The 23,920-nt window shown below is 40.0% G+C and overlaps 2 protein-coding genes across 4 annotated transcripts; one reads left to right on the top strand and one right to left on the bottom strand.

Annotated features, from left to right (window-relative positions):
• Nucleotides 1-738: 738 nt before the first annotated feature.
• On the top strand, nucleotides 739-6,205 carry yrdc (yrdC N(6)-threonylcarbamoyltransferase domain containing). Of its 3 annotated transcripts, none has more exons than XM_035672021.1 (6): nucleotides 739-971; nucleotides 1,857-2,052; nucleotides 3,342-3,456; nucleotides 3,565-3,684; nucleotides 3,857-3,987; nucleotides 5,348-6,205. In XM_035672021.1, exons 1-6 carry the CDS (start codon nucleotides 800-802, stop codon nucleotides 5,415-5,417), a joined length of 804 nt encoding a protein of 267 aa, XP_035527914.1. In that variant the 5' UTR covers nucleotides 739-799; the 3' UTR covers nucleotides 5,418-6,205. The 3 variants fall into 3 exon arrangements, with proteins under 3 accessions (XP_035527914.1, XP_035527913.1, XP_035527911.1); XM_035672020.1 differs by having other exon boundaries at nucleotides 739-986; XM_035672018.1 differs by having other exon boundaries at nucleotides 3,342-3,684.
• Nucleotides 6,206-7,320: 1,115 nt separating this feature from the next.
• LOC118336187 (glycoprotein endo-alpha-1,2-mannosidase-like protein) lies at nucleotides 7,321-20,206 on the bottom strand. Its single transcript, XM_035672783.1, has 4 exons — nucleotides 19,532-20,206; nucleotides 16,874-16,983; nucleotides 10,031-10,107; nucleotides 7,321-8,544 (listed from the first exon to the last, which is right to left on the bottom strand). Exons 1-4 carry the CDS (start codon nucleotides 20,040-20,042, stop codon nucleotides 7,908-7,910), a joined length of 1,335 nt encoding a protein of 444 aa, XP_035528676.1. The 5' UTR covers nucleotides 20,043-20,206; the 3' UTR covers nucleotides 7,321-7,907.
• Nucleotides 20,207-23,920: the final 3,714 nt, after the last annotated feature.

Raw genomic sequence — 23,920 nt, 5'->3', positions numbered from 1 at the left:
AGGGCCATTGTCTCTGCTGTGCAATCTGCACAAGTCACAAACACAGACATGTTCATTATAATGCAACAGCTAAACTAAAAAAAAGCTGCATGGTTAGTTACCTGTGTCCGACGCCATGACCAAAGACATATGATCTGTCCTGTTAAAACTGCTATTTTCTATTGTGTCTGCGTTTTTTAAGCAGGTTTTCACAGCTGATTTAAATCTCCCTAACTAATGAGTGATGAGGACGGCAGGCAAGTAACGGAAAGAAATGCAAATATGCGTCAGTGTGCGCAATATCTGTTGGAGAGTTTAAAGAAATACCCAAAATGCCTTTCCAGATATTACCCATGTCCAAAATAATGTTTGTTTATTTATTTTTATAGCAAAACTATGACATACCAAACTTTAACATCATTATATCAAGAGTTCCGGGATGAAATGAAAAACTTATTTGATATAATTTATATATATATTGAGTTTTTTTAATAGGGTCAGTAGGTTTAGGGATCGTTTGAATACACAGTTACATTTAATGTCTGACATATTTAAACAGTTTTTTTTGTTATAAAAGTACTTTTTTAGGGTTATGTTTTTTTCTCTTTGTCCAATAGCACAAATATAGTTTATGGAGTTAAAACACACATCTAAACATCAATTATTCAAGCTCCTAACTTTCCACTCGATTATCCGAAACAAAGCTGCTGCTGGCCCTTTAAGAAAGTTTGCGTCATGGTTTTGGGGGGCGTCACCCGGAAGCGTTGTGTTATTTCATCAGGCGGCGACAACACGCTCCCATGGCGGTAACCTCGGTTTTATGAAGTCCGTTTGTAACATCGCAGGTTTCCTCAAACCCGGAGCCGCTCCCAGTCCGGCCGCAGCTCCCAGTCGACTCGGAGCAGAGATGTGTAAAGAGCTCAAGACCAAAGTGCTGCGTTTACTGCCGCCGACCTCCAATGGGCCGTCTGTTCAGCAGGGGGGCCAAACAGGTGACAAGCGACCACGTGGGTCCCTGCACACTGTGGGTTTTAAACACGAGTGAATGACTGAGAGAGATTTTAAAGAAATATTTGCACAAGACGTTTAGCAGTTCGTAACGTGAACATTGCAGTGTGTTGCATCAGATTCCGGATTTTCCTGTCCTGCAATAGACACACACCTAACTAGTTAGTAAGGTAGTGCACCTTCTAAACAGACAGCTGTCCTACTTATAATGTCATCAGGTGACACTTGGGATAGTAATAAGTCATGTTCAGCCTAATGGACTGACGGGGGTGTTACATCACTGATGCGTTTCTGTTGAAGTATCGTTTCAATGAAGCTGCTTTGAGTACTGAGTTTACAGCTGGGTAGAGGAGAGGATTGCCATTTGTCGTCTTTATAACTCATGTTATGGCGACCCGTATTCTGCAAAGTAAATAGTAGATTAGATAATTGGTAGCTGAGGAGAAAGCACAGCTCCCTCTCAAGTGCAGTGCAGTAGATGTATGAAGTGTTGAAGCACTGCTTTATGCTTTACTAATGTGAGTCTTCAAGTGCTTACAAGAATACATTCAGGGGACTCACAAGAAACAGATTTTTAATAAGATGTCCTTATTCCTGGAGTTAAAAAAAAGGGGGGGAGGAATCCTACACTACACTTCCCATAATGCAACTTAATAGCTGTGTTAGACACAAATCAGTGCAGTGCCCTTTATGTGCAGTTATAGAGCAATACATGTTTTACTGTCCACATCTGCTAGTTTATCTCTCTCAGTCCTTCGCTACGTCTAAATCCTTTTAAAATACTAATGACACAATGTTTTTGATGATGATGATGTGTCTTGTGCTGGATGATGCCTCGTTTGAGCCTCCTTGTCGTCGTTGAACTGCAGATGGTGCTGAAATCCTGAGTTACACGGTGAAGGCTCTGAAGGAGGGTCATGTGGTTGCTGTGCCCACGGACACCATCTACGGCCTGGCATGTCTGGCCCAGAACTCGGAAGCCATCAGAAAAACCTACGACATCAAAGGACGTAATGGACAGAAGCCGCTCGCCATCTGTGTCGGAGAAACTCGGGATATCTATAAGTAAGTATTTGTACTGGTCTCTGCTGTTGTACCACCAGAATTGGAGGAAGACGTAATCTGGGCCTACTTTGTCGTTGTTCCACGATAGCGGGGCTACACTTTGAATGCAGATGGTAACTGTTGTGTTTTGGTGCCAGTCCTTTAGATGTGCGACGGTTTATATGGTTAGACCTACCATATTGCACATACAGACGGGTGACAAATTAAAGGAAAAACCTGAACGAATAAGAGGAGGAACATGATAAATACAGAGGCTTTCATCCAGGACACAAGGGGGTCATTGAATGCTTTGATGAAAATGATGTGAATCAACTGAACACCTATGGGAGAATGGAGAGGGTTCCAGACAGTCGGAGGTTTGTGTTGGTTTGGCCTTTAAATTGTCACCCATCTGTATGCACAGTGGTCAAAGTCCTAATACCACACTGTAAAATATATTGTCCTGAATTGAAAATGTTACTTAAGTAAAAGTATTTTTTTATTGGATAGAAAGTCATGATTATTTTCATTATGGATTAATCTGCTCATTATTATCTCCATTATTAGATTGTTTTTAAAACCAGAGCCCCAAATGACACCATTTCGGGGTTTGTTTTATCCAACCAATCGTAAAAAAGAATCTAAATAATTAAAAGGGGGGGTTCGACTCCAACCTGTGGCCCTTTGCTGTGTCATCCCCCCCCTCTCTCTATCCCCTTTCCTGTCTATCTTTAGCTGTCCTATATATTTATCATAAAATAAATAGCAAATCCTCTTATTTGCTAAGCTGGATGTTTTTGCATAAAAAAATGACTGAAACTTTTATCAAAATAGTTGCAAATTAATTGAATATTAATGTTAGCTCTTTGTATTCTTTGTATGCAAAAATCAGATTTTTTTTTTTTTTTCAAAGTAACTAGTACAAATTGTAAAGTACAGTATTTCCCTCTGAAATGTAGCAGAGTAGTAATAGAAAGACAAGTACCTCAAATTTGTACTTGCGTACAGTACTTGAGTAAATGTTCCACCTCCTGTAAATATTAGTCATACACAGGAGTCACATGTAGAAGAGGCAGAGATACCATCTTCACACCACCGAGGGACATTTTACATTTTGATTGACAGGCACACCTGCTGTCACAGAAATACCAGAGTGTTCATTCATTCATTCATTAGGTAATTATATTTAAATGAAGGCATTTTCGTACATAAATCACAAAATACTGCAGAAGAGATAGCGATACTCCTTGGATTAAACATGGAACATCACAGACTTACAATGTTAAACATGTTTCTGTGTCCATGGTCAGGTACTGTAAGGTGCCGGTAAAGGAACCACTGCTAGCGGACCTGCTGCCTGGTCCCGTCACTCTGGTGTTTGAAAGGTCTGAAGTGCTGAACACAGATCTCAACCCCTTTACTTCGGTAAGTCCACTCCTTCAAGTGGGTGGTACTGAAAACAAAGCATCAAACAAATGTCTTATTCATGATTGTCAATCCTCTGTTGTTTACGTGTGTCCATGTGCTCCTCAGCTTGTAGGTGTGCGTATCCCAGACCACGCCTTCATGAGACGCCTCTGCCAGATGTGTGGGGAACCCCTCGCACTTACCAGCGCTAACATCAGCTCGCACACCAGCACTGTGGCCGTACATGTAAGTGTAAAGTAAATGAGATGAGAGATTCTTTTATCTCACATTTGTTATTTATTTTCAGTATGTTTCCCAGCTTCTTAATTCTGGTTAGAAGAGTGTTTCTCTTAGTTTTATCTCTTTGTCATTCAAGTTTACAAAATTATTCTTGAATCCTGTTGTTTCCCCTCTGTAGGAGTTTCAGGAACTGTGGCCCAAACTAGCAGTGGTGGTCGATGGAGGACCAATTGGAGATCAGAGCCGCCTCGGATCAACAGTGGTCAACTTATCTGTGCGGGGCAAATACAGCATCATCAGACCCGGCTGGTGAGTTCATGCTGTTACTGGGACCCAATCAGGATTCACTTTTTGCATTAACATAGTAATAATATCCAGGAAACGATTTACAGGACCACTAAGATTTTAGCAAAAACACCCAACATTTTCAAAATGCTTTTTTTTTTCTTTTTTAATGACCTTCATCATGTTTAAAAGAATGTGATAAAGGACAGATTACACTTCATGCAACAGAATAGCCCCACACTCGTCCCTGACAAAGGATGTAATGGTTCAGAGTTCAGTAATAAATAAATATCGATCAGAGCGATCTGTAAACAACGTATGAGACCGATGGTACAGTTTGTCATCCGGTGGTCTAATATTGTACAAAACTACATCATGGCATCATAAGAATAATGACATATGCGTTTCCAACACACTTATGTCCCAAATCCATAATACATGCTGATTCTGAGCAGGTGTTTAGTGTGTAGCATGTTCACAGTGGAAAAAGGGGCAAAGTAATGTATAGTGAAAGCAGAAAAGCAGACTGTATGCATACTGAATGCGTTCAGTTTTTGTGTGTGCTGTTGAAATGCATTATTCTCCCACAATGCAATGCACAAAGCAAATGGAGAATGTTTACAAGTGGAAACTAAAGAAATCATTTTGATGTCTCTTTTAGAGTTTTCTAAAGTTATAGACAACTGACATGTTTTATCATTTCCTGTTGGTATGACATTGTAAATTATGTTATCTTTATATACTTGCTGCTAAAACAGTATATTATGGCGAGTATGTAGTACATGTATAGAATTAGTATGTACCGTTTTATGGATTTGGGACACAGCTATTACTTCTGTTGGCTGCCCACGCAAATTTGCAGGACAAAGCTGAACAAAGGTGAAGTCTGACCCAGATCGCACTGAAGACAGGAAGCACTTTCTTAAATTTGTACAGAGTGAATTATACGGAAGACTGATGTACCTGTACCTTCAGGTTTTCTGTTTACTACACAGGAAGAAAGGAATATACGCACCAATATTGCACACAGGCTATTTTATTAAATTTCCTAGATTCACGACTGGCTTCAAGCACCTGACAGTGTTTATGGTTTCCTGCTGTGCTTTTACCGAGGAAACGGTGTCACCTCAATGTACTCAACCACTGGGAGGACGAGCCTCCTGCAGCATCTGTTATGATAAAGGATCCCCTGGAAAAATGTAGTCAAGCATGTGAAGACAGAATATGTAAACCCTCCACAGAAAGTAATCAGGGGTGTTTTTGTGACGTGGACTAAACATGGCTACAGTTTAGTTCAGTCTTACCACCAACTGTGCCACCTCACACCCCAACTTCACTCCTGAAGGAGACTCCGTACATTAAACGACTCTAATTCTCTTTTCAGTGCCCTTTCTTCTACGGTTGACGTGCTGGAGCACAAATATGGACTGTCAGGAGACTTGGGGGAGGAATGACCTTTTGAACTCTCCACACTCCACAACAAATGCTAAGACGCACAACGAGTGTTGACCCCGGGCGTTCTCAGACAAGATGAATCCTTTTCATGTCCACATGGAAGAATTTGTCTTTCCCGGGAAAGAATAGAACTCAGGAACAACTTGAGCGTTAAAATGCTAATGGCCGATAGCGTTCTGGTGGCTGCTTTAAAGTAAAGTAACTTTTTTATTTTGACCATATTTCCGCCTTACTATGGGTCTACTATTATGGGATTATGCAGGAAGTGTCATAGTTCTCTACCATTTTATTCAGAAAACTAGAACAATGTCGGCTATATAGGATGTTTTTTTTTTTTTACATAAAATTTTAACTATCTTTTTGTATTGTCAACATGGCTTAACCAAGAGTACAGTTTTTTGTATTTTTTGACTTAATATATGTTATAGGTGTAGTAGGCAACTGTTTTATGGCCAGAAAATTTCTATGTGGTTCTGTGAATCGCATTGACTATACATCAGATCTTTGAGTCCAGAATTGTTTTTTAATAGATGAATCCCCTTTTATTTATTTCATCCACATGTCAGTTTAACAGTGGCATGCATTGCAATTGGTCTCCTTCTAGTTACAATAACTGTTTTATGAAACTTAAACTACATTACATTTACAAGATGAAAAATACTGTAATATTTCAATACTGTAATTCAAGTTGTGTTGATACGGTGTACATTTTCATCTGTCCTCTTGCAGGTTAAAAACTGGAGCGTTAGCACGGTAGCACTACACCAATAAAACTTTTTCTCTCTTATTCATGCGTGAGATGCTATTTGAGACATACTTCTGGGTTTATTTTTAAATGTCTGGCTGGCTTTACTCATAATTGATTCTTAATGGAGTGTGAAATCAAAAGTCAGATCATAAATGTTTTAAAAAAACAAGCAGAAATCACTCCGAAGCGTCCTTCACAACCAAAGACACGTCAAAGAGCACACTTTTAATCTAAAAGTGCCTTTTACTTTAATAGGTTTCAGAAGTGCCCCAGTCAGTGGTACATTTGTATTCATATCATATTCTGAGTCTGTCAGTTCTGCTTAATTTAAAGAAACAAAAATTCTGATCATCAGGTGGGGAAGAATCAGGAAAAATGTAGCCAAATTCAGATTTTTCTTTTTTTGTTCTGTTTTGGACAACCTTAAGGCCAAGTTTGGTGTAACTGTGCTTAAATTGCCTGTCTGACTTTCTTTACTTGCCAAATGGACCAGATATAATCTGACACCGAACACCTTTGTTGGTTAGCACTATAGAGAGGAGCAGAGAAAATCTGCATGCTATAAATATATAAACTGGAAGGGTATTTTATTTTACTTACCAACTAATATACTTTTCTTGAAGTTTCTTCCAGAGGGTTATTACTGATGCAGGCTGGGCTCTGAAGCGTTATGAAACCCTGTTGAAATATTTTGTATGATTTGAAATTAAACTCTTAAAAGCAATAGTCTGACATATTTGCAAATAAATGTATTCACTTTCTTGCCAAGAGTTAAATATGAAGATTGATGCAAGCGTGAGGTTGCGAGGCAACAAGTGGAGACTGGCAGTCAACGTCAATGCCACAACAAAAATAATTTTGTCATCGTTACACTTTAGTTTTGGAACAGATTAAACAAATGAGATACATAACATGTTATAAATTAGCTTTAGAGATGCTGTTTGGTGAATACTGTTACTGTTGGACAGCTGGCTGTAGCTTCATATTTAATAGCCAATATGAGTGGTATCAATCTAACTCAGCAAGAAAACAAAAGCAAGCATTTTCCAAAATGCTCAATTGTTCCTTTTAATTTCAGAATCATGTTGAAGAAGTGGGATTTTTGCATGACAGCTGCAATAAACTTCACATGTACTTGCATGCCAAACCCTCTACTCACAGCTTTTAAAACACCATTTCAATGAGCTCTCTGAAGCGGGGAAAAAGGAAAGATAAAGATTAGTGTCTCATTCTGTTTGGAGAGTCTTGTGGATCAAAGCAAAACCATGAAAGTGTCTTGCTTTTGTAAATCAATTCTATTATGTAACTGCAGAGAGGGAAATGAGGCCTTTACATGGTTACAGTATTTATGAATATCTCAGGCAGGAGTTTCTTAGGTAACAAGCGTATTTGAGAAAATCATTAAATGAATAGAGGTCAGGGACCACCCTACAGAGCATTTCAGAAGTCTGGGCTGTCAATGGAAATTCCCAAGAATAACCCTTTAATGCTGCTTTACCTGAAAACTTTAAGACAGTCACACCACCAACACAGGATCTATTCTTGCAGATCAGCATCTGTGCACAAATGCACTCACTCACAGGAAGTCTCAAAGCCGGTCAATTAAAGGTAAAAGCACATCCTTATGCACTCAAATCTATACTGGTCACTCTACATTCACTCCCTTTTGTTCTTTCTCTTTCGCGTGTACAGACACTTCCACTACTAGAGCATGCCGTTTCAAGTCAGTTTGATGAAAAGCTCACATGAGCCACTGCTCCTTCTCTTTGTTGAACTGCTCTGCCCAGCGGCGGGTCAGCTCCAGGTAGTGATCAGGTCCATGTGGCTGATAGTCCAAGTACACACGGGTCACTGTTTTTTTGGGTACCGCCCTCTCTATCTGCGTCCCCTCGTGCCATTCATTAAAAGATGTGATGGTGACCATTTCTGGCCTCACATTGAGTGCTGCCTGCAGGGCCGTCTCGTAGTAACGTCCGTTCACCCTGTTGCGCATGTTGTGGTTGTTCCAAGGCCGGATGCTGGTGTCGATATAACCAGGCCCAACGCTGGGGATGAAAAGGAGATTGTTGCCGTCACAAAAGGCTTTGATGGCCTTCCAGTTCTGGTGAGAGGAGCCGAAAGAGAAACCGTTGGAAGCGAAGTAAGTGTACATGCCGTCAAAGCCACCTGCGAGGATGTCATGCTTGTGGCGCTCCTCCACAATCAGGGCAATGAAGATGGAGTCATAGGCTGAGCCACGCACGCTGTGGGAGCCAGTGGGAGTCAAAAATTCAGACCAGGACTCTGGTGGAGTTAGGTACGAGTCGTAGATATAAAATAGAGGAAGACTCTTCCCTGTGCTGGAAGTGAACTTGTAGAAGGCTCCATGGTCACCGTACCTTTAAAGACAATAATACAGTGAAATAATAACAGTAAGTAAGTGCTGAAATAATTAGTTGATAAATGACTAGTTGATTAAGTCAAGAGGCAGCAATGCTCTTTTAAAGGAATGTGCAACAAACTGATCATTTTGCAAGATTTAACAGCAAAGGGCTGTTAACTTTCTTCTGAGTCTGGTGGAAGAGAAAAGACCGTGGGAGTCATTAAATCAATTCATAAATAAAGTGTTTACCCTTTAAGTAGGATTAATGTGGTCAAATGTCATATCAATCTGCCTTTTAGATTAGTTTGTTAATGTGTGTTATATGTTTCAAGCTGACCGTGGGACACAAGGAGAAGAAATCTTAGGTTGAGAATGGAAAAAGTTTATCCTCTGGGGAGCACAAATCTTCTCAGTCTTTTCTTGGGTACAAGTGGATATTTTGGCCTGATGGCACTAAACATTTTAACAAGTCATTGGCCAGTCATTATAAACTCAAATTCTAGTAGAGATCAAAAAGTTATTAAAGAGGTCAAATAGGTCATTATGGGCTGAACTTGTATGAAGAAATGTATGAAATGATGCACAAAGACATGGAGAATAGTTTTACTTAATGGGATGGTGCAGCCAGACAAAACATGGGTTTGCATATTTGATTTTAAATAAACATAAGAATATACAGTATATGATGCTGTCAGAGTGTAGTAAGATGACTGTAAAAACCTACAGCAGCTATAATCAATATGTTTTGTATCAAATGCTGATGTAAAATGGGTCACTTGTAGTGATGAACCTAGAAAGAATTGATTACCTGAATCTGCAGCTTCCCTCGGCTTTATGGAGCTTTATACCAAGTTGCAGCTGGTTGTTTAGCCGTACATGCCAAAACATTACTGTTTTGGTTCATAGCATCATTTTTGGCTGTAGCAGGCAGCTGTTTTTGGCAAAAAGGCTCTAAAAACTAGAGTTGGTGGAGACTAAAAACCCAACTAAAAGCAGAGGGAATACTGGTCTTACATTCAACAGACGGCAGACTACAAATGAATGATAAAGTTAGTCTTTAACTCCTGGATGTGTAAATAACCAACTGTTCGCTAACTATTTCACTATATAAAACTTAAAAGTTGAGGAAATGTAAGACAGAAACATGCATATTAAGTTAATTAAGGATTATTATAGTCACCAAAATCTACAGCAAACCTAATGGAAACCAAGCAAATAGTTTTGAGTAGGCGAAGGATTGTCTTGCCCTATAACCATCACTGTTGGGGCAAATATGAAGATTTGCTTAGTATTTTTCAGAGCAACCTTGATACTAAAAGGTTAAAAAAATAGTTTTTGCCTCAAGAACTCATTCATAAGTCATGAAACTGGCCTTATATAAGCAGAAATGCTTTCTAAAAGTATTTCAGTTTTGTAACTACTGTTGCACTTCAACTGTGCATCAAGTCTTAATGGTTCGAGTTGAGTCAGTGATGGAGTAATGCAGCCAGACAAGTGCATACCTGTCAATGATATACTTGATGTTGTCATGCACACTCTGGTCGTTTCGTCCTCTGTATGGCTGGATGTGAAATGCCACCTAGGAAAACATGCAGAAAGACACACGCCTTGTTGGTTTTTCATTCATTATATTACAAAATGATACCACAGTCAGCACATACAGATGAAGTATTGACATAAAATCAGCATTCACTTTCTAAGGGGAGACTCCTCAGAGGACTCAGGAGCTGCCAGGAGGAAAAAAGCTCCATGAGATGCGTATTGTTTTAGAGTTCAACCATGCTAAGTGTGCAATACAAGTAAATCATGCACCATTTTAAAGAATGTGGCCCTAAAGCACAGCATGACAGCAGGCGGCAGACAGGATGTGACTGTAAAGAATCATGTTTTTAGTCTCATTTTTATGACAAATTCTGTCACACTGTAGGTGATGTTTTTCACCCTAAGTGGTGCCCCTTTGGAGACTTCTGTAACACTTTTAATGGCTCAGTTAGACATGGGTATTTTTAATTGACGAACAAAAGCAGCAGAGGAACAAGGGACCCGAAGTGACATATACACAAAAAGTGCTTAGGTTAAATATTTTAAGGCACGGCCAGAGAATTCAGCAACTTTGAATAATGTATGATCAAAGTGAAACATTTTTCTTCTCGAGCAGTGGACACCCCAGGGAAGTAAAGAGAAATGGGCTTTTTAAGATGATGGAGGCCAACAGCAACCAAATGGATGTAAGATGTCATCTAGTGAGCTACACAGGACTGACAGAACTAAGTGGTATGATTTGTTTCTTATCCCCGATAAAAACCTGGTGAACGGCTACAATTAGCCCAGGATTTTACTTGAAAAAAAGTTCAAGGTCTACAGCCATGCTAGTGGCTCTGTGAGGCTGTGTGATGCTATGCTGCAATGACAGTGCTAACTTGCTGATGTTAAAAGGACCAGTGAAGGATTTAGTAATATCTAGTGGTGAAGTTGCAGATTGCAACCAACTAAATACTTCTCACCTTCTTTCCACATAGTGATCAGGATCCTGTGGGTACCATGAATGCCATGGCAATGACTTTTTGTTGTAAAGATACATCCGTCTGGACCGACGAGGTCTACCGACAGACTGACTTTACCATCCCTCAAGCCACACCATTAGCATGGCTAAAAAAACAGTATCACTGACACTGACAAAATGTGTACGATTAAAGAGCGTATATCAGTATCTAGACGTTTTACATTGTTCATTTAATCTTTGTCCTGTGATGGTGTGCTTGTTATCTGTAAAATGTTTACTATAGAGAAGCTGTATTATAAGCATGTAGTGCACACTGCACTGGAGTTTTTCTCTGGGAAAAAGGACTGTTGGCACCACTGAGTGTGTCACTGTGACATTGACCATAAGTGTACTAATGGATTAAAGTGATGTTTGGAATAGGCTAAAGCCTAGCAAACTGTTTTACACTGCAAATGTCTTTGGATGAAATTTCAGCTGGAGGCAAGAAAAAACAGAACCACTTGTTCCACTAATGGAGATGCTAAGTGCTTTTTTGTAAAACAAAACATACATTTTGATGGTGTAGGATGCTGGCAAAGTATCAATTTGAAGAAAGATAGAGGAAGAAAGATCCTTGCCATCTGAGTAAATCATACCCTTGGATAAGTGTTTGGGAAGCTATAACTTTCTGGATGTCTTGTTAAGTAACAGTCCAGTAAAGCCAGATTAAATATGAACCTTTTTTTTTTTTTTTAAAAAGTGAGGTATTATAGGATATGAAGCCACATAATTACCATCCACAGTGAGGGAAAAAAAAGTTGTTATGGTCTCCCTGTTCACTGCAGCAGACTGCACGCCACTAGAAAACTCAACTCATTTTCCAAACACACTGGCCCATTACTCTGTGGTAATTTAGAAGTAAATGAGACAGAGTCGACGCATTTTAATACCTCATAAACACTGACAGCATGAGCCTGGAACAACCCCAGCATGATTTATGCTGAGCAGAGTGGAATTTAGTGCCACATCATGCAGAAAGCACAAAGAGAGGGATATGAGCCAACACAATGATAAAGGTCCAGATCTTTGTAACAATTAGATCAATTTCAAGGAAGCTGAGCACATTTCTTTATGCAAAAGTGTCAGTTTCATTCTGTGGTCAAAGCCAGTGGACACACACAATAACGGAGGGTCACATAAGACTGAATGGAGCTACTTGGTGCATCTGGAAACAAGAATGTGTGGCGGATGCCATCACAGGGCACCCATGGGCCTTATTCCCCTGCGTACATGCAGCTACATGGCCTACTTACTGGATAGAACTTTCACAGCCCCTCAGGGTGCAGATTGTTCAGGGAGGCAAACTGAGTCATGGCACCCATGATGCACATTTCCCCTCTGCTCCCTCCCTCCTGCAACCAGCTTCCAATCCCCCCCAACCTTGTCCCCACCAAACCGCCCCCACCCTCCCCTGGGCAGAAGGACTATTTCAGCTCCACTTCAAGCTGAGGTCAAGCAGCAGCACTGCTGTGGAGGCTCCATGTGTTCTGCTTTCCAACTCTGCCATACAAAAAACACGAGAAGTGTGTGGGTGCTGCTGAAATACAGTTCAACTTATATAATAAAAAGTACATTGCCTTGCAGCATTACCCAACGAGGGCTCAGTGTGTTTTTAGCTATGTGGTGAGGCATTGCCAGTATGATGGAAGTTGAATTTGTTTTTAGTGAGCTAGGGTTAAGTATCAAAATCTAGTTTTGAATGTATTTTTAACATTTTAAACTGTTATTCTGTCTCCCTGTATTAATTGCGCAGTTATCCCTTGTTATGTGTCAAAACAGTATTTTTAAACCAATATTTATGTAAATTTTTATGTAATAAATTAAATTGTTTTTACTGACTCATCTTGAATTTAGATGTGGCTTGTAGCAATAAACTAAGCCCACCCATCCTACATTTAAACAAAACATTAATACGTTATTAATTTGGATAATAAATTAAGTCATTTGGCAAACATTAAATAGCAAGAATTCTCTGGTGTGATGCTTTTCTCTGTCTGATAATAAACTGAATATCTTTGAGGTTTTGGACTGAATAAAACAGCAATTTCAATACATACACTTGAGCCGTCAGAGATTACAACAGGCATTTTTCACTATTTCTGGGAGTCATTAGGGGCCCAATAGCTAGTTTTTGCCCCAGGCCCCCTACTAGGCTTATCCAGCCATGAATCTTGGAAAGGTTAATGCCATATTTATGCCCCACTGAGATACATAAAACCACTGTAAAGACTTTAAACTGTAAAGGCTGTCTTAGATTGCTCTGTCGAGTAGTTGGTTAGGAAGAGTGGCAAGCGTACTGTAATCCTCATTCTCACTTAGGAGGAGTGCTGTTGTGACAAACAAGAGTAGATAGCACAGGACAAAGAAAGTGCATATGGGCAGATATCCTGTCCCTCTTTCACAGAATAAAAGATTACATTATTTTACAGACATGCAAAAGATGTCATTCTTCCTGGTGTCTTCTAGCTTATCTCCGTATGATTTGCTCATTTTTTTCAGTAATACAACTATTTTAGTGTAATTATATAGACTCACCAAGGGCGTGATGTTTCAAAACAAAACTGCTCATATACTGTCACAACCGTTTCTCAGACTGGCTGGTAGCCACTTTGCTACTAAAAGCAGATTGCAGATATGCGTGTTTCCTGAATCCTGATCTGATAAATTTTTGGCTGTTGTCACTACTCCTGCGGGACCATCTGTCCTCCTCACTTGGGCTTCCCTCCCACCTTTTAGTCTTCCTTTCAGTAGAAAAGAGCAAAGATTTTTTTAAAAGTTTGTTGCTTTCAAAAAAATTGAATTTAGAGTTCCAAATGATGAGAGCCAAAGTTCTTTACCTGTCAGCATTTTGCTGAAATTATGCAAGAAGAAGCACTCTAACGATAAATGTCCCTGTGTGCAGAGGGAGTGGGAGGAGTTCATCAAAAACAACGAGAACTGGAAGAGGATTGCTTGGAAAGACTGCACTCAACATGCTGCTGTACATAGAATCATTTTATTTGAAGGCTTTCTCTGCTCTGCTCTCTGATTGTGATCATTTCTTTCATAAGACATGAAGATAAGCAATTCTGTATTCTTATTTCAATGAGATACTGAAATGTTCACTTGATTTGCAGAAAGCATGTCACAGCCTGTTTTCCACACACGCCTCCTCCACACTTTTTATGAAAATGTCATGCTTGGTGGGTCACTGATGACAACAAAACATGGCATTAAATTCAATCTATTAGCTTCTCTCCTGACAGCATTATGTGTAAAACCTCATCAGTTCAATGTTGCATGTCTAATCCAGGCGTTCTTGTCTTGCTCTCACAAAGATACATTATTCCTCTGCCTGCAGCCAAACAGCAGACTAAACAAATGTGATATCAAATCTGACAGACTGCCCTGACAAACGTACTGCCTTTCCTCTGCGTTTATATGGAGAACAAGGCCAATATGTGTCACATCGCTGCTGGAAAATAAATTAACTTTATCTTCACATCAGCATACAAACACTGGCATGATAATGAATTGAGTTACAATAATGGTCCTTCTAAATTAATTAACTTTGTAATTAACCTTGGTGATAACTTTGCTAGTTGTAAATACAACTTGATGCCTTATAGGTCAGTAAGGTAAGGTAGTTATTTTGGGTCCTAAACATAAAATAGGAACATACTTCAATAGGCTTATAAAAATACAATTAAATGTGTAACCTGCTGACTTCAACACAAAAATATGAAGCTTGTTCAGGAAGTGAGTGTAGTGTAGTAGTGATGTTTTTTCCACAATTTCACAAATTATTTATCATCTCTCAAATGCAAGACACGTGATCTTCTTTTAAATCTACTGGGTGGTCTGCTAAGATGACAACTTTTCTGTAATTATTGAATTCAAATATCAATAAATAGCTTGGTTAAAATGTCTTGTTCGACCAACCTACCAAACCTCAAAGATATTCAGTTTACAATGACAAACAAGAAAAACAGCAATAATCATATTGTAGAGGCTAAACTCTAAAAAAAAAAAAAAGCCCAGCCCCCTAGCACGTCAGTTGTCTGATTTTTACTTAAAACATGTAGAATGCTGTTGGTGCATTATTAATGGCCCCTTCTTTGACATAGGAAAACTCTTACAAGCCTGTCTCTCTTATACATCATTTTAAATTCGTACAGAAAGATAATCTTGTATCTCCCTTTCTCCATCGCATTGTCATCCTTCACCTCTCCTCTCTGTCTGTATCTGGAGAGTATCTGACATGAGTTGTATCGCATTACAAGCGAGCGCTCCCTGTAAAACTTTAATAAGCCTTCGATACAGTGACAGGAGGCAGAGGGACCGACATGGACAGTTATTTCCTTCAACATGCCATTTTCCAACCTAATTGGCAATTGGTCACATGGTTTTGCTACCCCCCACCTCTCCACCCTACTGATATGCTCCAGAGTTCATTCATTCCTCACTGAACAACTGATCCAGCAGCAGCAGCTCTTTGACCCGTTTTTGCTCTAATGCTGGAGATGTCACTGCAGCTGCAAACATCCGGAGTCAAATCCCTGAGTAGCACAGACAGCTTTATAGGAGGCAGCAGAACAAGTTCAACAGCTCTTAATCTTACCCTCCTGTGACAAAAAGAAACCGCTGCTTCCACGTATAACTAACTACAGCACAATGGCTGGTTTTACATTACTATCCTGAGCAGTGTTAAGCTCTCTGCTCACCTCTGTAAAGCATCAATAACCCTTTGCTTGCTCCTGTGTCACTGTACTTAGTGAGAGGAATGGATGGAGAGAAAATGGACAGACAATCATATTTACACATGGAGCCTCAGCCTCATTCATATTCTGGCAACTATTCAGAAATAAAATAATGGGTATCTCTCCATACATTAACATTTGAGTTCAGGAAACTGGAGGTTTGACATAATTAGCCTATGTTAATACGTTAAAACACTGTCTAAGCTGGCTTACTGCCTTTAATGGAGTGCCTCAAGGTTCTGGGCTTGTCCTGCTTTTATTTTATCTTTAAATAGATAATTTAGGTGTCTTGTTTGAAACTAACACTTATTTCTATGCAGATGATAAAGTGTTGTATAGCTGTGGATGTTCTCTCCCAGATACACTTAAGGTTAGGTTTTGATTTTAGTCCTGTTTGTCCTTTGAATTGAGGAGATGGCTGGTCAACAGCACCGTTGTATGGGTTCTTGATTATGGTGATTTGTTGAATAATAATGCAATTAATTCTGGGCAAATTATATGCACATCTCACAAATTTATTTTCATCTTGCAATTATCATCTCATATCACAACAGAAATATTGGTGGTCTGTCTCTAGTGTATGATGGAGATGGTAAGGAAAATTGGTAAATTGATAAATTAGCTATATCTCACACAATTGTAAACTTTATGGTAAATACTTCTATCCTTGATTATGTCTGTTCTTAGCCTACTTCTTGTTTTTTATTGCCTTAATTTTGTTATTTTTTCATCTGTCATGTTTTATGCTGCTGTTTATGCTGCAAAAGAGGCTGGTTTAATAGGATTAACTTGTTTAAATGAAATGTGAAAATAAAGAAAAAATAGAGAAAAAAAAACAACTCTTCCATCAACAGCTACTGACTAAAAATGGACAAATCATTGAACAATCAACACCCTTTTTCCTGCAAGAACTTGGAGTCTGCAGCAAAAATTGAGCTGAATATCATGCCACAGAATAGATTTGATTCATTGCTCTTGGACCTTTTCTTCCCTTTGTTTCTTGATCACACACACACACACACACACACACACACACACTCTCAAAATGTGCTGATGCCTTTTACCTTGAGGTTATGTCTATATGCAGCATCCAGTACAGCTGGTACCAAATCTTCAGCAGGTTCCCCGTTGTCATCAGCCAGGCCGGGAGGATACCAGGACAGGACCAGAACCCCTGGAGATACATGGACACTCATGAGTCTGATCATCCATCCTGGACCAAAGACACTGGTTAATACCTCAGAGAGCCCCTACTGCTGAGAACACATATCCACAATGCATATTAACCTCTAAAAGTTTTATGCATTGTTGAAATGATGTATGGATTTTATGCTGATTGCAAGAAACGCTTACAATCCTGTGGGGATAAATGGGTACTGAAAAACTTTTGCTGTGATTAATTTACTATGAAGTTTTCACACAGCCCTTCACACAGTTTTACAGAGCCATTTGAGATCGTTGAATGAACACAGTCAGTTGCGCTTTTATTGAACACATTGTAAAGTTTCTGCCCTACTAATCCATTTGAGTAATTACCACACATATTTTACAGGACTTAGACAGATGCTGGTAAGATTTGTGACAAAATGCTGTATGCATAGAGCAAAACGTCACTCTTTGTGCTGGTTATGCATCACTTTGTGGTGGTTTTGTGTCCCTTTCTGGTGGTTTGTGTTTCTCTGTGGTTGATTTTAGTATTTTTGTGGTCATTTGGCATTTCTTTATGGATGTTTTGAGTGTTGTGGTCATTTTGCATCTGTTCGTGGTGGTTTTGCGTGTCTTTGTGGTCGATTTGCAGTTGGTGTGCTTCAGTTTGTGGTCATATTGCTTCTTTGTGGGTCTTTTGCGACCATTTTATGTCTCTTTGTGGTCATTTTGTGGCTGTTTAATGACTCCTTCTGGTCTGTTGCATCTCTATGTGGTCATTTAGTGTCTTTGTAGTTGCTTAGTTGACTTGTCCACAAGAAATGTTGACATTTACTTCAAACAGAGGCTCTGGCCCAGTGGCCCCCTGACCCCTTGGGTCCCTGGGCCTGTGCTCAATAATCCATCCATGGCTGTATGGAGGAAATTTGATTGTTTGCATCTAAATGCGTACCTGCCCATCACCCATATTCTGCTGCTGATTGATGAATATGCATCCGTCATCTTTGAACTATTTATTACGTCTTGTTTTAGTGGCAATCTCTCTGCGCAGCTCGAGTGTGTGACAGCTCATAAATTCCAGCAGAGAAATGCCTCCTCATGCTCTGATGCTGGCTGAGAAATAACTTCATATCAGCCACAGTGGTGCCTGGCACCAGAGAGGATCTGGCACATGGGATACGCACTCAGAGCTAATTCATTAAACTCGTGTCCGCTTGCTGTGAATCTGTGGGGACTATTAGATTACAATACCTTACTATGTCTGTGTGTATTAAGAATACAGTTGCAGCTATTCATTTTGTTTATGGGTCTCTGAAGTGGTGGGGAATCAGTCATCAGGCCAAGTGGAACTATTTAGAGTTTGGCTGGCTTTGGTGTCTAATTAAATAGATTGTTTTAACTAAGAATTGTGAGGCAGCACTCATGATCCATCTGTCAATTCAGTGAAGTTTGAAAGGGATGGATGGTCTGGTCATCCTTCCGGATGGTGTACAATAACCTACTGAGCCGCAGGACAGAAACATATCATGTGTAGGCTGCTGATGGCTGGACACACCGAGCTGTTATTTGATACCAGGCTACAGCACTGTACTGTCTTTTTGAGAAGACATACAAGTTAAAACTAACAACAAACCCATTAATATTTCATGAGACATCCAAAAAAAAACCTGATCTAATCCTGAAGTTCTCAACACAGAGATAAGGGACATTGGGGCTGGGTGATAATTTAATACTATACATCTCTTCTTTTATTTAAATGTTGTAAATACAGTAACACAAGGCAACTTAATCGTAGGTAATTACACACCTTTTAAAATTTTGATTATTTCTTTCCACTTGAAGAATTTAAAACTCTTATAAAAGATGTGTTGTTTTTACTTAATGTAATTGTCTGGCATTGGATGTGCTTTCTTTTGTTTGTTAATGTCGTGTGGTTGTTGGACTGTAAATATTTTGTTCTCGGGTGGTCTTTCATGAAAGAGAAGTTGATCTGAATGAGATTACCTGAATAAATAAAGATAAAAACGTTAATGGAAATATAACCTAATGATATGACCATACTGTGTTTCTGTTTTACTTAATTCTGTTAATCAAAGTAATTATTTCAACACAGACTAACTTAGTTTCATTTTACATACAAGTGGAACAGCTCATTGCATTATTGCATTCCCCATTGATTATTATGAATGTGCTATTTTCCATATTAATATTTTGCTCTTTATAATGATTTCAACCATATTAGCCAGCCCTACGGGATAAGTGTTGAAAAAAAAAGCACACTAAACTGAACCACACAGCTCAGAGGTTGATATTGTGATTACTGGAGTTTTCAAACTCATGAAGCAGCAGATATTTGGGGACTTTGAGCTGAGTGTGTAGGGAGCTGTCCAGTGGATGTGTGGTGCTGAAAATGTTTTGTGCCCGTCAAGCGAAAAGGAGGCAGCTTTGCGCTTATAGAGGCCAGATTTCTGTGCAGCTGCTGGGCGCAAAAAACAACACTCAGCCCTTTTTGTCCCCCAACCTATCTCTCTCTCCAAGAAATCCATGGTGCCCCCCGCTGCATCTCTGAACTGTACCTGCTGCAGATGCTCCAATCTGCTCCATGTGGGACTCCAACACGTCCGGGTCCCTCGAGCTGTACGGATTGAGTTCGGGGTAAAAACTGGACCCGATGTCCTCGGGCGGCATGTGTCTCCCTCTCGGGTAGCTGGATGCGATTTTGGGGTCCCAGTGTGGAACGAGGATGTGGTCCCAGTGAATGTATTTTCCGTCCATATGCGGGTTACCGTACCAGGTGTAGTAAAAAATATGAACATCATAAAATATAGTCCCTTCGGGGCCGGAGTTGGACAAAACTGCTTTGGTGTTGCTGCCAGCCGGGCGGGCTTGACCCGGGGACGCGGTGGCGTCACGGGACACGGAGCGCCGGTCCATCTTCCCCCCTATCATCGGCAGCAGCTCCAAGCCCGGAGCCAGATCCGAGAAGCCGTCAGTGGGCTTCAGGGTCCTCAGTCCCATCATGGTCCCAAAGACGAACAGCGTGAAGAGAAAGAGAGCTATACAGGCTTTCCTCCGTAGTCTTGCCATGTTTGGCTGGAGTGGCAGAAAGTGTAAGCAGCGTGGACGGGACCAGCAGCGTAAATAAACCTCTGTGTTGTGTGTGTGTGTGTGTGTGTGTGTGTGTCGTTTCTGGTTTCCTCGCACCCACAGTTCACCTCACAACCTTCCAGCTACTCCTCAAAGTGTCTTGCATGATAAAAAATAAAAAAAGTGGCTACATGGTTGCAGTCCAGTCGCAGCAGACTACCCGACGCAGTTGGCTGTGAGATTTTTTAAATTGTCTTCTGCAGCCTAGTTGTTTGCATTCTGCTGAGCTTCTCTCTTAGCGTGTTCTCCCCTCAGCTCCTCCAAGAGCTGCTGGGAATTTCGTGCATGCTGTCACGCTGCGGATCTTCCCAATGTTGCTCCCACCAAAGACGTTTCACTCACTGATGTCTGAACCGTCAGTCTCTGGGCGGCTTCACTTCTCCAGCTGGCTGCCGTGTCCCGCCCAAAGGCTGATCCATCCAACCCGACACCGGACAGATGATCGGCGGAGCGCAGAGTGATGCTCTCGGGTGATGGGAGTACGGAGGGGGTTTCTCCAGCCGCCGTCGTTGGTTGGTTTCTCCCTCACACCGTCCGTTTTGGACATCAAAGAGGCGGGACTGTTTTCTCTATATGTGCGTGGCTGCGGAGCCTTGCGCAGACAGAAATATAACGTTTAAGGAGAAAAGAGAAAAAAAAAAGTCGTCATGAATGCTGTCTGCATATCAGCGACAAAAGAACAAGTTAGCCTCAAGTCTTGACATGACTGAGGGAGCGACGTCACAAATCCAGAGTCTGTGAGTCTAATCTCTCTAGCTGGAGACAGTATGAATCGGCATAATGTTTGTTTTAAAGTTCAAACTCCAGTGCCTGACTGTCTGACTGCCCTGCAAGTTCAGAGTTACACTGACATCTAGGGGTCATTTAATGGAACACAATGCTGCCTTCAGGTAGTGCAGGAAATGATGACACCCTAGATCTCTATGTTGTGCTTTGGTGTTTAATAGCAACACATCGGCCAAAAGACTGTGCTCTCATCCACTTAAAGGAAGCAAAATGTTAGTTTAAAAACAGTAGTATTCTGGATACATCAATATATATGGTAATGTCAGACAGCCGTCTTTGTAGTCCCTTTGCTGGTTGCGCTTTGGCTCGAGTCCAGCAGGGGATCCAAACGCCTTGGCTTCCGGCCAAGATTATTTGAGGCAGCATTTGAGAGGTACTGACCCCTCCACTGGAAAATGACCTGACCTGCTGAGACATTAGATTGTTTCCTTTGTCTACAAAAGCAGTTTGCCGAAGCATAAAGTGATGTATCCGCATGCAACCGGTGTTTTAACTTACTTGTTGTTTCAAAAATTAAGTCTAAAATAACTCCAGCCTCCCATTGTCGAGCACACTGCTGTCCAAGGTGCTGGCAACCAAAGGCATACTGTATCTTAGTGGATTTTGTTATAAGGGGGCTTGAATATTCAGCTTTAGAAGTTTTATATGAATTGATATTTGTGAATTGTTTTAAATATGAATTAAATAGTGACCATACAATAAAAGGGGTCTGAGTAACATCTTGAAGGCTTAAGGTTCAACATTTTGCGCCGGTTTTGGGCAGATGTGTTGTTTTTAATATTTTGTTATAGCTCCAACTGCGCCAACAATAAACAGATCCACCGGCTTTCTTACGGCACATTTATTTTAAATGACTAAAACGTTGTATTTCAGTTTCTCATCCGAAATCATTTTAAAACGTCGAGAAGTGATAAAATAGTGATTCAGAGATACTTTCAGCAGCTTCAAAAACGCCTGAAAACTAGATTTGTGATATTATATGTGGATCATTTTGCAAAAAAATTGTCAAAACTGGACACACCTCTTATTTTAGACCTTAACATCTCATAATATGATCTCATCTAAAATCAGGATTATGCAAAAAACATAAGAAATCAAATGAATGCTTGATAATATTAATTTAAATCGATTTAGTGTATTGTGCTTTTTATCCAAACATTAATGCCTATATGTTTAAATCCCCCCCTGGTTTTGTCTTACCGGTTTAGTTGGAGGTTCTGGTTTATATAATCGTTCTCCAGTCAAGAAGTCTATTTATTAGCATATTCAAGTTTTCTCCATTTCTTAAAAATCACCAACTTACAACACTGACATCCCATTGATATGGGACTATAGCTCTTCCTGATGTGTGCTGTTATCATTTATATATTGTGTGTATTATGTCATGTTTAGGGCGACAAATACGTGTGTTTTACGGATCCACAAGGGGTCGTTGTGGTTGTTGTGATGAAACCGACGGGTCAACATCCATCAGGGGTTATACATACTGTGTGCCTAATAGTTAAAGTAATGTTCAAGTTAATCTCAATAGATAAATGCAACTAACCCAATTAATAAGTGGTGTGCTCTTACACAGGTCGAGAATTAAGCTTTTTCTTTCAAACAGAAATATGACAAATGTAAAACAAATTGTGATGTTTGTTGGCATCATCAGAACGAATTCTTTTTCAAACAGCCTATTTTTCTTTATTTTATCTGTGTCTTTATCATCAGCTGCAGTTGACAATTAATTAGTTGTACATTCTTGTTTTTTTTTTAAATAATAATAATAATAATAATAATAATACATTTCATTATAATTTGATTCCTTTTTGAGTCAACATTGTGAGACCATTTCATCTGTTGGTTACTTGGGCTCTGGACTTTCACTTGAAGCTTGGTTAGAAGATCACTCTCCTCTGCCTTTGATTCATCCATCACTCCACAAGGACACGAGTCAACATCTTAACGTGATGCAATCAATCACTATTGATCCATGAATTCGTTTGACCAGCTTGGCTTGTTTTCACGCTGCCACCTTGTACCGTGGGCCGTTTAAAAAAAAAGTTCGTTATCCCTTTGTTTAGTTCAAGTCCGCTTTTGTTGACTTTCTATAATTTAACTCTCCACCTCGATGGCTTGACTCGAGTTTAGCTGCTTCCTCCTCTGCTGCATGAGGAAGACACCCCCCCCTCCATGTTTCATCTGGATTACCATTACAATCGTTTCTCTGCTACAGCAGCAAACCATCTCACTGATCGCAAGGAAACGAATGCACACATGATCAGAGACAAAATATTAAACGGCATGCAGTAAGTGAAGTCTGATTGCCAAATTAAATATATTGATCTATAATAAAAACTAAAACCAAAATGTACTTTAAATGGATGTTTTAACACAGGCAACTACAGTCTCCACCAGGTTTACTCTCTTCCTGCTGTCACCCCACCTTGAGTGTATGCAGGCCTGATGCATGTATTTTATGGAGATAAAACTAAATATTACACAATTCTGCCCTTTATAATGTCATAATTCAAGCCCTTTTTGGATATGGTAGTAATCATTTGGGGAATATCTGAATAAAATGTAGGTTTAACGTGATTTATACAGAAATATGCATCATTCTGCAACTATAAATACAGTTAATTTTAAATTATTTCAGTCACTGTCTTCCTTTGAGTATCACAGAAGCCTCGATGGGAATATCAGGATTTTTCGTTACAAGTGATTGGTCACTTCCCAGATTAGGGCCCTTCCATCACACAATATGCAATCTATCCTTGGGGACTATAATTGTGAATCACGTGGACGTGACCGAGAGTGTGTGGGGGGTTTGTTGGCTGAGAAATGGTCATTTGTATTGACCAACAGAGCTGACCACTGCAGGAGAGAGGAAAAGACAAGGATCGGCAGCCGTGAACACTGGGAGTAAACTGGCCCTCAAACATGGCAGAAGGTATGTTGGGAGCTTTTTTTGTGGAGTTATCTCTGGGAGTGGTTTCTTAAGGGGCTGGGTGTCCTTGCATTGTTTTTTAGATTTTTTTTTTTTTGTT

Source organism: Morone saxatilis, unplaced genomic scaffold (assembly GCF_004916995.1).
Source record: "Morone saxatilis isolate NCDOM2014 unplaced genomic scaffold, NCSU_SB_2.0 Contig24, whole genome shotgun sequence".
Taxonomy (NCBI): domain Eukaryota; kingdom Metazoa; phylum Chordata; class Actinopteri; family Moronidae; genus Morone; species Morone saxatilis.
This window is presented reverse-complemented; position numbering and strand designations above follow the sequence as displayed.

Excerpts from the sequence above, each read along its gene's own strand:
- yrdc (XM_035672018.1), top strand. The coding sequence starts at position 800 with ATGAAGTCCGTTTGTAACATCGCAGGTTTCCTCAAACCCGGAGCCGCT. Across the intron at positions 2,053-3,341 it reads GAAACTCGGGATATCTATAA|GTACTGTAAGGTGCCGGTAA; the intron begins GTAAGTATTTGT and ends GTCCATGGTCAG. Across the intron at positions 3,685-3,856 it reads CCAGCACTGTGGCCGTACAT|GAGTTTCAGGAACTGTGGCC; the intron begins GTAAGTGTAAAG and ends TCCCCTCTGTAG.
- LOC118336187 (XM_035672783.1), bottom strand. The coding sequence starts at position 20,042 with ATGGCAAGACTACGGAGGAAAGCCTGTATAGCTCTCTTTCTCTTCACG. Across the intron at positions 16,984-19,531 it reads GATTGGAGCATCTGCAGCAG|GGGTTCTGGTCCTGTCCTGG; the intron begins GTACAGTTCAGA and ends ATGTATCTCCAG. Across the intron at positions 10,108-16,873 it reads CATATAGACATAACCTCAAG|GTGGCATTTCACATCCAGCC; the intron begins GTAAAAGGCATC and ends ATGTTTTCCTAG.